We start from the raw sequence: 12433 nt of genomic DNA on the forward strand, positions 1-12433 counted from the left end.
TACATGTTCGATAAATTGTTCGTCTTTATTCATTAAAAGGTTAAGATCAAATCCACTTTAGTTGATCACTGGTTTCTTGATGTCCCCCCTTGATCCATTATAGCCTTTTGGTACAGGAAGATCAAGTTCCGAACAAATAAAATAGATAATCTCCCCGGTCAAAGCACCCATAGATAACTTGTTTACGGTCACAGAAATCGCGAATCTGTTACTAATGTCACAGTATCCTGTAGATCCACCAAAACCCTCGTGACCAAACCCAATTATTGAACCGTCAGTTGTATTAACCCTGTTAAACCCGAGACCAAACATCCCATTTGGCACAATTAAATCTTTATAATCTCCAAGCCCCAAGAAAGCATCATGAATTTTCTCTTTAGAGTTATTAAAGATTTTAGTCGTGTCAATTCCGTTAGTAGTTTTTTTGGAAGGGGAGTGGCTAGGAGGGACCACGCCACCATCCACGAGGGTGGCATAGTAACGAGCTAATGCACGGGCTGAAAAGTGTCCATTGGCAGCCGGTAGTATGGCACGACGAACGTTGATGGTGTTGGATATAGTAATAAGGTTGGAAGCTATGCCGAAAGTGAATGTGGAAGGCATGAAGGTAGAGAGGCCAGGTGTAAATAGTTTCGCCATCAAATTTAGTTCATCTTCATCTATTGTAAGAGTTGCTAGACGAGATTCCACACCTAAAACACACATAAGAGAAAAACTTTAACTTCTATTCTTCTAATAGTTAGTACCTAGCTAGAAAACAGGACCCGCCCTAAAGGAAATTTGGGTCTATGACAAGCCACGGAAAAAAAGAAATGATATTTGTACCACATTATGTGATAAATTTATCACAATATACATATTTTATAACATACTGTACAAGTATATAATGCACGGTATGGTAGATTTGTTAAATTGTGTGATACAAATATCACTTCCTCGAAAAAAAAGCTATAGGTTAAAAGCAACAAATTTGACCCAACGACCGAGAAACCAAAATACACACGTACTTATGTCTTGAACATTTAGCCAGAATGCTCATGATTAATTATTAAAGGTAGAGATATTGTATAAAACATAATATATATATACACATATAATGCTCGTATAACTTATATATATATATATATAGGGTAACAATTAAATGAGAACGAAATTAAAATGAGAACAAATGAGAACACTTAAAAATTACATTTTGATGCATTAAAAGTCTATAAAACTGACATAGTGCATAACTAAATAATGATAATTAGTTAAGCACTATGTGATTTTTTTGATTTTAACGGATCAATGTGTTGTTAAACACTTAAATAATAATAATTAGTTAAGCACTATGTTAGTTTTATGGACTTTTAATGCATCAAAATGATGTTTTTAAGTGTTCTCACCATTCTTATTTTAAAAGTACGTGTTCTGTCGGAGTGTTAATATATATATATATGTGTGTGTGTAAAAGTTAGTTATTGTAATTTGTAAAACAAGTTTTAAAATAATAGAATGAGATATTGATCATTAAATCATGATAAAACTGATGCATAAAGAGTAATAAAACACATGTATATAAAACTGATACACAAAGATTCACGGAACATAAATATATAAATATATATATAAACTGATGCATCAAAGATAAAACCACTTAATATGATGGATTTCATATGTCATTATGTCAACCGAAACATGATGCATGACGATTGTAAGTTAAAAAAATAGTTATATTATATATTTTATATTAATAGTTGTTTTATTATAATTTGAACCATTAAAAAAAATGAATCTCCTGAAAATTTGGGTTTTGTATGGTCGTCTACTGTACCGGCATAACCCTCATTCTAGCTAGCAAACACATTTTTATCATATATATACATCGAGTTGTGAATGTAAATTTTTGGGGGAATCGTACCAGAAGGAATGCCTATATAAAACTCGCCTTCAACGTTAAGCGGGCGAACAAAAGCTTCCTCTAGAATTTCTTGAAACTTCTCTCCTGAAGCATGCTGCACATTCAACAATTATTGTATTGTAATATTGTACCGTGTATATACATACAATCATGAGGGAAAACGATCTCGTTTTAGAATTCTTTCATTTCTATCCATTTTTCATTTACAGCAAACAAAATAATATACTCACATTAACTTTCCAAAAAAAACAAAACAACCATGCATGAAAATTGTAAACATTTTAAAATATAATGCTTTATTTTATTTATCGGCCTAATGCCATTTTACCCAAAAAAATTAGTTTTCCCTTCCTGTTCCAAAATTTATATTTTTTGTGTTATTTTAATGTCTTTTCTTTGCTTTAATTTAGACCTTTCCTCTTTATCGCTTCATGAAAATTTTTGATCCGAAAGATCGAGTTTTGTGAAAAAAAAAAAAAAGAACAACCCACTAAACGGTGATAAGTTCAAATCTTCATAACATTTGTATAATTCATTGAATGGGCTAATCATATTGTTCAGGTTGTACGTTTACATAAAAGTGAAGTTAAAAGAGGGATACCTCGACGATTCCACCACATAGCCAACCAAATGATAGATAATGATACGATTGTACATTACCAGGTTCAGTCTCGGGTGAGAATGCAGTAATGCGTTTTATGCATTCAGAAAAATCACAAAATAAACTAAAATCATCAACGGAAATGCCAGCGAGTGCATTGTGCAGACCAGCAGTATGATTAAGTATATGATTAACCTGTAAAAAAAAGAAGAAGAAATATGGTGCGCTACTTTAATGAAGTTGTGTTGTAACTATGAAGTTTCAATGAACATATATAAATAAAAGGGAGTCAAATAAAAAGGCTCACTACAAGAAAATTGGTTTTTTGCTACAAACTTTTTTGCAACGAAAAATTTTCGTTGCAAAAAACACACAAAACGATAAAAAAATTTAACTTTTTGACTTTTTTTAGTCAAATTTCTTTTTTGCAACGAAATTTCGTTGCAAAAAAGGAATTTTAAAAATATTTTAATTTTCTTTTGTTAAAATGTTTTTTGCAATGAAAACTTCGTTGCAAATTTTTTCCCGAATTGTTTTTTGCTTTTTTTTTTCCCGCCAACATGAAATAATTTTCCCGCCATGTTTTTTGCAACGAATTTTCGTTGCGGGCAAAAAAATTTGGCTTCAGCCTTTTCCCTCTAAAGATTTCGTTTTCCCGCTAATCTCTTTTGCAACAAATTTTCGTTGTAGACCAAAAAATTTGTTTTTCACATTTTTCCCTCTATAAATTCTGTATTCCCGCTAACTTTTTTGCAACGAAATTTCGTTGCAAAATGTTTTTTTTTTTTACATTTTTATATTGTGAATTGTATTAAATTTACAATTTATATAAAAAACTAGCTAATTAACCCGGGTAATCTAATTAAAGTTTTAGAAATGAAAAATATGTAAAACAAAAAGAAATTTGGGTAAAAAAAAAAAGAAATTTAAAGATTTATGTTGTAAGATAACTTTCTTTATCTCTAATAAAAGATTTTGAATTTTAAATAAGCATTTAATATAATGGGTTTTTTTCATATATATATATATGACATCATAAATCAAATAAAATTTTTATAAATATACAACGAATGATTATATGAACACTATAAACGAAGATTATCGTAGTTTCGAAAGACATATATCAGGCCCATTAGTCTCAATGCTTTATGCTTGACCCAATAAACCAAATACATCAGTTATATTCAAAATGAATGATTAAGCAGGGTATTGGGCTTATCAGACCCAATAATTAGACTAGATGGATGCCATAAACGAAACTTCTCGAAGTTAGAAAAGACAGATATCCAGTCATACATGCATACATATACACACATACACACTTATATTTGACCCAATAGATCAACTACATGAGTTATATACAAAACGAACGATTAATGGTTAGACGAAGACCATAAACGAAACTTCTCGAAGTTAAGAAAAACAGATATCCAATCATACATGCATACATATACACACATACACACTTATATATGAGACAATAAATCAAATACACGAGTTATATACAACGAATGGTTAAGAAGTGTATCGGGCCTATTAAGCCCAATGATTATACGAACACCATAAGCGAAGCTTCTCGAAGTCGGGAAAGACGGATATCCAATCATACATGCATACATATACACACATACGCACTTATATATGAGCCAATAGATCAAATACACGAGTTATATACAACGAATGGTTAAGTGTATCGGGCCTATTAGGCCCAATGATTATACAAACACCATAAGCAAAGCTTCTCGAAGTTACGAAAGACATATATCGGCCCCATTAGGCTCAATGCTTTATGTTTGACCCAATAAACCAAATAGATCAGTTATATACAACATCAATGATTAAACAATGTATTGGGCTTATAATTAGGCCCAATGACTAGACTAAACGGATACCATGCAAAACGAATGATTAAGAAGTGTATCGGGCTTATTGGGCTCAATGGTTAGATGATGACCATAAACGAAACTTCTCGAAGTTACGAAAGACAGATATCCATACAAAACGAATGATTAAGAAGTGTATCGGGCTTATTGGGCTCAATGGTTAGACGAATGATTAAGAACTGATCTTATAATGAAAATTCAATATGTATCTCATGCGACCGTACGAATATTAAAACGAGTACAATAAATATATAAATATGTATGCATAAATAAAATAAATAATAAAATATAAAAATAAATATAACAAAATAATCTTTATATATACTAAAAGGCATCTCATCAAACTTCATAGATAATTTACACTAACATTTGTATTAATACGAATTAATATTTATGATTTAATATTCACTATATACATTTGAATATCTCAATTATTTTTTAAACATATCATTTCATTCTTAAATGTTAAAGTAATTTTTTTTCTATATATTAATACTCAATTTGATAATTTTGTAAAACCTGTATAGTTGTATAAATAATAAAATTAATTATTATGATTCGTTGCAAAAAACAATTTGTGACAAATTTTCGTTGCAAAAGAAAAGAGAAAATATATAGCGGGAGATAGATCAGATCTGCTTCTCATTCCCTCTCAAAAACCCAAAACCACACACACACACACACACACATGTCCGACACACACACACACACACACGTCCGACACACACACACACGTCCCCCCCCCCACACGTCCGCCCCTCTTTCGATTCATCGCCGGAACGGAACTTCTTCTCCCCTCTTTTGATCAAATCGATTGACATCGTCTTTCTTTTCCCATCTTTCTTCTCTTTTTGCGCGCTGCCAGAACTTCTTCTTTGCTGCTGGAACGGAACCTCCCTGCGCTGCCGGTATTTTCCTTTTCTTTTCTCTTCCTCTTTCTTCTCCTTGCTGCCGGAACTTTCTTCTAACCTGTTTTTTTTTTGATGACAGCTTGCCGCCGTCCACCACCACTTCTGCCGCCGTCCACCACCACAATGATTACTTGGTATATATATATATATATATTTCAGATTTTTATGTATATTTGAACTATTTTCAGATTTATATATATATATTTCAATTATTATCAGATTTGTATATATATATATATTTAAATTATAATCAGATTTATATATATATTTCAATTATTATCAGATTTATATATATATATATATTTAAATTATAATCAGATTTATATATATATATATATATGTTTATTGAATTGTTTTCTTATTTGTGTGTGTTAAGTGAATGATTTAAAATAATGTAAAATGTCTAACGCTATTTGCTGTATCGTATACTTGTATAATCTTTTGTTACAGATGGCAGACGTTCTTGCACGAAGTCATGGTGGTGATACCTCTCGTTCTGGTGGAGGCGGTGGTCCTCCTGATGGAGATCGACCCCGTCAGCTTCCTAGCCAGTGCGAGTCCGAGGAAGGCAGCGGCAGCGGCAACATGAGAGGTATGACTAACTTTTCTATTTATGTTATAATTCTGTCTAGTTTTTTTAATTTTTGTAAATATGTATATGTTACTTGTGAAATATATTTGCTCACTTGAAATTGCAGGCCAAGGAGAACGAGGTAAAACAACGATGTTGGGGGTACGCAAGAGACATGCCCCCGGAGAATTGTTGACCATTGAGTTTGAGGAGGGTGCATATAACACACAAAAGCCCGTGGGTCCAAATTCAGCCCAATTTGCTTCACTCGTTGGCACCATTATTAATGAATTTCCCCAATTTCACGCAACATGGGGAAAACTACCACAAGAATTTAAGGCGACCATTTGGCCCGGGCTAAAGGTTAAGTATTTGATAATTCAATTTAATATTGTAAAGTTGTTTAAGTATATACAATATAAACTAACCAAACTACTTTCATAATTTGCAGAGTTATTTCAAGATGGACGAGCATGAGCATCTCAGACCAGGTATCATGAGATATGCTGGGACTTTGTATCGAGGCCACAAGCACCGATTCAAGCAGAAGTTCTTTACCAAGAAAGGTGGGGAAGAACGGCCTGATATATTAGATGTTGTGCCACCGCACTTGAGTGAATCAGAATGGGATGATCATGTGAAATACTACACTTCTGCTAAGGTCAAGGCCCGGTCAGCCACAAACACAACCAACAAAAGCAAGCACAAGTTCACGGGCCACAAGGGGCGGACATGTCTAGCTCAGTGTCGTTTCAAGTTTGTAAGTTGTTTTAATATTTAAAGTATAAGTTTCACTTTATAAATCATACCCGCCTTTTTTACACACTTAATAATTATGTAATTATATATCTATCTAATGTGTTTACAGCGGACAGATCCGTTTAGTGCCATATTAGGGTTTAAGGACTACTATACCGATGATAAAGGCAATTTCTATGAGCCCGAAGTTGCTGCAACCTATGTAAGTAGTGTACACTTATTTTACTTGAACATATAAAATAAATTATAATATCCACCTATATAAGTAGTGTACACTTGTTTTACTTAAACATATATAAAGTAAATTATAATATCCACCTATATATTACATTGATTATGATTTTTGTAAACTATATAGGATGAAATGAAAAGGCTTCAACACGAACGACCTGATCTATCAGAGAGGCAAATCATGCGACAGGCTTTGGGGGAGACCCCAACTTGGGAACGTGGCATCGGGCCAATTCCTACATTGGCTTCACAATATGTAGCCCCACCCCCACCCCCACCTCCAAATCAGGATAACATGGTCTCACAGGCTGAAGTTGAAAAGATTGTGGCAACAAGAATTACAGCTGACCGATCACAATGGGAATAAGAAGTGATGACTAGAATGATGTCTCAGATGCAATCTCAGATGCAGTCACAGATGCAATCTCAAATCCAATCTCAGGTTCAAGATGCCTTGAAGAAAGCCAATGCCTCGCAACAGAATGATGCTAGTACCTCCAGAGATAGTGATGATAATGAAGGTGGGTCATCTAACTCGTAGATTTGGTAGTTGTTGGTTTTTGAACACTTTTAATTTATATTTAGTTGGAAGGATTTGTAAACTTTGCTATTGTAAGATGGTAACTTAGGATTCCTATTGTCGTTGAACGTATGCATTAGTTGTAGATGTAGGTGTAGTTTTAGTTGTATGAGATGTTAACTTTAGATTGGTATCTTAGTTATAGCTTTTGATTAGTGTTGTGATGTTTGTTGGCGTTAGCAATGTTGATATGCAAAGTGTAAACAGCAGGTTTTGACAGGTTTTTGGTATGTATATTGCCCAGGAAAATCTGGGTGGTTTTCTGGAAAAGCAGCAAAAATCTATAAAAAAAAATAAAATTTGCAACGAATTTTCGTTGCAAAAAAGATTCTGGCATAAATTTTCGCAACGAAATTTCGTTGCAAAAAAATTTTGGGCATAGAATTTCGCAACGAAAATTCGTTGCAAATAAGTTTTTAGGTATAAAAATCTACAACAATTATTTGTTGCAAAAAACATTTGCAACGAATATTTTTTTTAAAAAAATATAATAAAATGTTTTTGAAAAAAATGTTTGCAACAAAATTTTCGTTGCAAATATTGAAATTTTCGTTGCAAATTTTCGTTGATTTTCTTTTCTATTTTCTTTAAAAAAGTGGGGCCCACAACGTTTTCGTTGCAAATTTCGTCGCAAATTCTTTTTTATTACCACTTATTTAAAACGAATTTTTTCGTTGCAAAAGACAATTTGCAACGAAAATGAACTCTTTTGCAACGAAAAAATTCGTTGCAAAAGGTGATTTTTCTTGTAGTGGCTATACATTATGGTAATCTCATGATGATCAATCAATAAGATTGTCTATAATCCTTAAACCAAATGTTCGCCTGTCCTCGTCTAATCAATTTATCCTTGTAAGGGGTGTTTGGAAATGCATTTTAAAAGCCATTTTGTGATGTTGAAAATACTCCATATTGGATGACGGAATAGACCGATCATTGATAGTGTTTGTATGTGGATTTGTTGTTTAGAGTGGTAAACATCAAGAGAATGTTTTTAAATGCAAATCCAAATATAGTGTTTGTATGTGGATTTGTTGTTTAGAGTGGTAAATATCAAGAGAATGATTGTTTTTAAATGCAAATCCAAATAATACTTTTATAAAAGTAGTGATAAACCTACAACAATAATTATTAATCATTTATAACAAATATACATATTTTATGGTATAGTTTGAAATTTGGTAAATCATGTATTGCTATAAATGTTGTAGACTCTCTTTTGTGAAGACAAGAAGTAAATTAAAATATGGACTCAAAGAAGAGCACCTTGATTTGATCTTTTCCATTAGTACCAAACTCGGGCCAAATATTTGCTACATTGTCATCAAGCTTGAGTTTCCTACATTGAAAATATATTATAGTTATCATGTTCTGATCCTTTCATGGTATTACTGTATCAGAAGCATACAATTGGATATGCCCGGAAATATTATGCCATGCTTATGCCACAAAATTTCCATCCGGTGTGATGCAATATATGTCCCTTTTCATTTTGAAAAATTTCCATATTAAATAGACAGCGGACCATATATTAGTCACACACTAAAGTAATTTTACGATCTACATAAGAGAAAGTAATATATGCATGTGACATTGTGGTTAAAGAAACACATGGCTAGATATCTAACCTCATAAGAATTCGTAGCCCTACCTTTGCTTTTATGTTACATGTCCCCCGGTTTCAATACAAGATAATATATTTGGGAGAAAATAACATTAATACCCAAATTTTTATTAGCATATACTGTATCAATTTAGTAAAGTTTTTTTGAAATTATGAAATCGCATGAATTTTTTTTTGTTTTTCTTCTGATTTTGACTCTTTTGAAATTTTGATTTTCATATTACGTTTTTTGATTTTTTTTTTTTTTGAAATTTTGATTTTTCTTTAAGATTTTGACTCTCATACGTATTATGAATTTTAAAATTATAAATCAATAAAGATTAAAAAACTGAAAATCAAAATCTCAATAAAAACTTAAATCTCTCAAAAATAAAAAATAAAAAGTCAAAGTTGGAAGGAAAAAAAAAGTAAAAAATCTCTATAAGATTTTCAAAATCTCTATGATTTTATTACGATTTCTTGAGTATTTTGTGAAATTAAAAAAAATTTGTTTAAATTTATTATTCTTTTAACAAAATTTGAATACTGATATTATTTTCTCGATATTTGGCGATTGATAAATGATAATCCTCGTGACTAAATATTTACGCTTCTAATATGATGAACTTCAATCACTTTTTCACGTATACTGATTAGCTTAAATCACTTTTCAAAAACAATAAATAAAAGCTGGTGAATATGAAGTCAACGGTATGTTAAATAGAAAAACAACTCCGCGTAGATGCTTTGAAAAATTTTTACAATAATGACGAATTAAGTCATTTGAAGCGGCATTTTGACTCTATTTGGGCCGGATATAATTGTTAGAGACGATCGAACAGGCTAAAAAGTCGCTTGAGATATGATTCTCTATGCAGACAACCTCTTATATCGTAAGTATTATTATTCTTTATGCGGCAATTTTGACGCCACTGTTGTTTTTTTAATTTTTTTAATAAATTTTGTTGATGGTATGATCAACAAATTACTGGCACTACATAAAAAACCCTTTATGCTAAATGCAACTTTGTAAGTACTTAAGATACATAAAAAACAATTAAAGTTTATCAGCTTGAATTAATTTTATGGTAATATACACCTATTTTATGCATATTTATAAATTCAAGGGTTGTATTTAGTATAACGCTTTTCATATATATATATGTTGAAATATCATTAAAAACTATGTATACATTGACTCACTTGTGTATATATACCCTCCCAAGTCCCAACTATAACTATAGTAAAAAGGTATGGAAGCGATATCTTAGCGGTACGGCTCACCATCCACATTAATTAAGACACACAAAAAAACGTTTTTGTCCAATTATGATTGAATGTCAATGATAGCTTATTATTTTGTCCAATATATTCGTGTACTAGCAACCGGGTTCAGTTAATTAATTATACGAATTGAAAAAAGTACTCTAACAAGTTACTTACAATGCACAAGACTTAAGATTATTCATAATATGTATATTAAATCATAATTAATGACATTTCAGGATATTAATCGCTTTAAAATTTATGTCATCAAAATCTATCACTTCAATCATGAAAATGAGAACTTACCCTTTATCCACCAGCCAGTGTACCAAGCCCGCTGTGACGCCTTTAGTCGTAGAAAAAACCGGAAATAAGCTATCAGGATGAACGGGCCGAGGATCATCATCATCTATTCCCAAGACTCCTGCGGCCGTATCGATAATCACTTTACCGTCTTTGTATGCACAAACCTATATAAGATGAACACGTAGCGCCGCGTTTATATATATAAATATATGATGTGTTACTATACACTTGAGAGTATGTTTTGCTGCATGCTAGCAGCTAATACTCAGTGTGTATATATATATACGAGAGCAAGTACGTGCGCGTTGCGGCGGTGAGATGGTCGGGGTGATAGGTCATAGAGTGTGATAGCCAAATGCCTTAGCTGTACGGGCTCCGCCATCAAATTTAAAAAGTCGTCGAAAGTTATCGAATGACATCTCTAATTAAAGAGCATGAAATCTTAAGAACACTCATATAATTTTTATAATTTATCGGTGTACGGTTTTTGAGATAAAAGATTTTGAATGAATTAGAGGAATAAATGATTTATAGAGGAGAGAGAAAAAAAATGATTGGTTGAGATTTGAGGAGAGAGAAAAAGTGTTATGTAAATATAGAATTGATATATATGGACATTTTAAGAAAGTAAATATTGAAACTTAAAATGTATACAGAAGAGATTTGCTTTATAATATAGTATAGATATGAGAAAAGTGGTCAAATATATGGCTGTCGAACAATTGTCTACCAACTTTTAAATGTTTAATACTGATTATTGTAGTCTAATAGCTAGCTAGTAAGCTAAGAAAAAGGGCGTGTACCTGGATTCCAAGTATTTTATGATCAGCATTTCCTAGCTCAACCAAGAAACGCCTTAGCTTTGCCTCTACTTCAGAATTTACCGGACTATCATATAACCATTTTGCGCTCGCGGATGGCTGATTATTATTCATTGTTGCTTTAAACAAACTATATATGAGAAGAGCCCTAATTTGAACTGATGCGATATGTATATTATGGCTTATATATATATGCTCAATATATATAATTGGACTTGTTGGTTTCTTAATTGACGTAGGATTTTAAGGTAGTTAATTGGTTGGATTATATTGGTAGATGGGCCAAATATGAGTACATATGCTACTTAAGGTTGGTTTTAACAAAGATACAATAATAATATTATATGGTTTCTTTTTGTTTTGGCGGCATTCGAAATGAAAGTGATTCCAATTGGACATTGTGATGACTAGTACTATAGATTATCGTACCTCAATAATGCACGAGTTATGTGTTAGTTTATATAATTCTTCTGTAAAAAAAAGTTGCCTTTATATGATGATCAGTAAAAATACATTAAAAGCTAGGTAATGTACGTACATGAGTTCTTTCATTTAATAGATAAGTATATATATATTTAAAATAACAAATAATCATTTTCTTGTACATAAAATTTTAAATTTTAATGTAGTATAGATGTAGAGATTTGTAAATGTAATTAGTTTTACTAGGTGTAAACTCATATCCCACATTGAAAAATGAATAAACTCTAAGTTTTATTATTCGAGTAACCATACCCTTACAAATTTAACTAGTATGGGTTATATAGGTGATATTTTTTTAAGTTGGGTTTACCTGATCGAATAACTCAAATAAAAATTTATATCTTATAATTTATGATATATGTTGTTGAAACCATCAAAGTTGAATAAGTGGTTAACTTCTTTGCCTTTGGAGACAAAGCTGAAGGACTCAAGGGTTCTTTCCTGCTCATACCTTGAAAAGTCGAAAGTCCTTTTCTACCTTAGGTGAGACTTGGAACTTGGAAGCGGTAGACTATCTA

At 31.7% G+C, this 12433-nt stretch overlaps 1 protein-coding gene across 1 annotated transcript; it reads right to left on the reverse strand.

Moving 5' to 3' along the window:
* On the reverse strand, nucleotides 1-11546 carry LOC122600450 (beta-lactamase domain-containing protein 2-like). Its single transcript, XM_043773162.1, has 6 exons — nucleotides 11415-11546; nucleotides 10612-10775; nucleotides 8703-8775; nucleotides 2502-2696; nucleotides 1901-1994; nucleotides 1-692 (listed from the first exon to the last, which is right to left on the reverse strand). Exons 1-6 carry the CDS (start codon nucleotides 11544-11546, stop codon nucleotides 58-60), a joined length of 1293 nt encoding a protein of 430 aa, XP_043629097.1. The 3' UTR covers nucleotides 1-57.
* Between the last annotated feature and the right edge of the window lie 887 nt (nucleotides 11547-12433).

Source organism: Erigeron canadensis, chromosome 5, assembly GCF_010389155.1.
Source record: "Erigeron canadensis isolate Cc75 chromosome 5, C_canadensis_v1, whole genome shotgun sequence".
NCBI lineage: Eukaryota > Viridiplantae > Streptophyta > Magnoliopsida > Asterales > Asteraceae > Erigeron > Erigeron canadensis.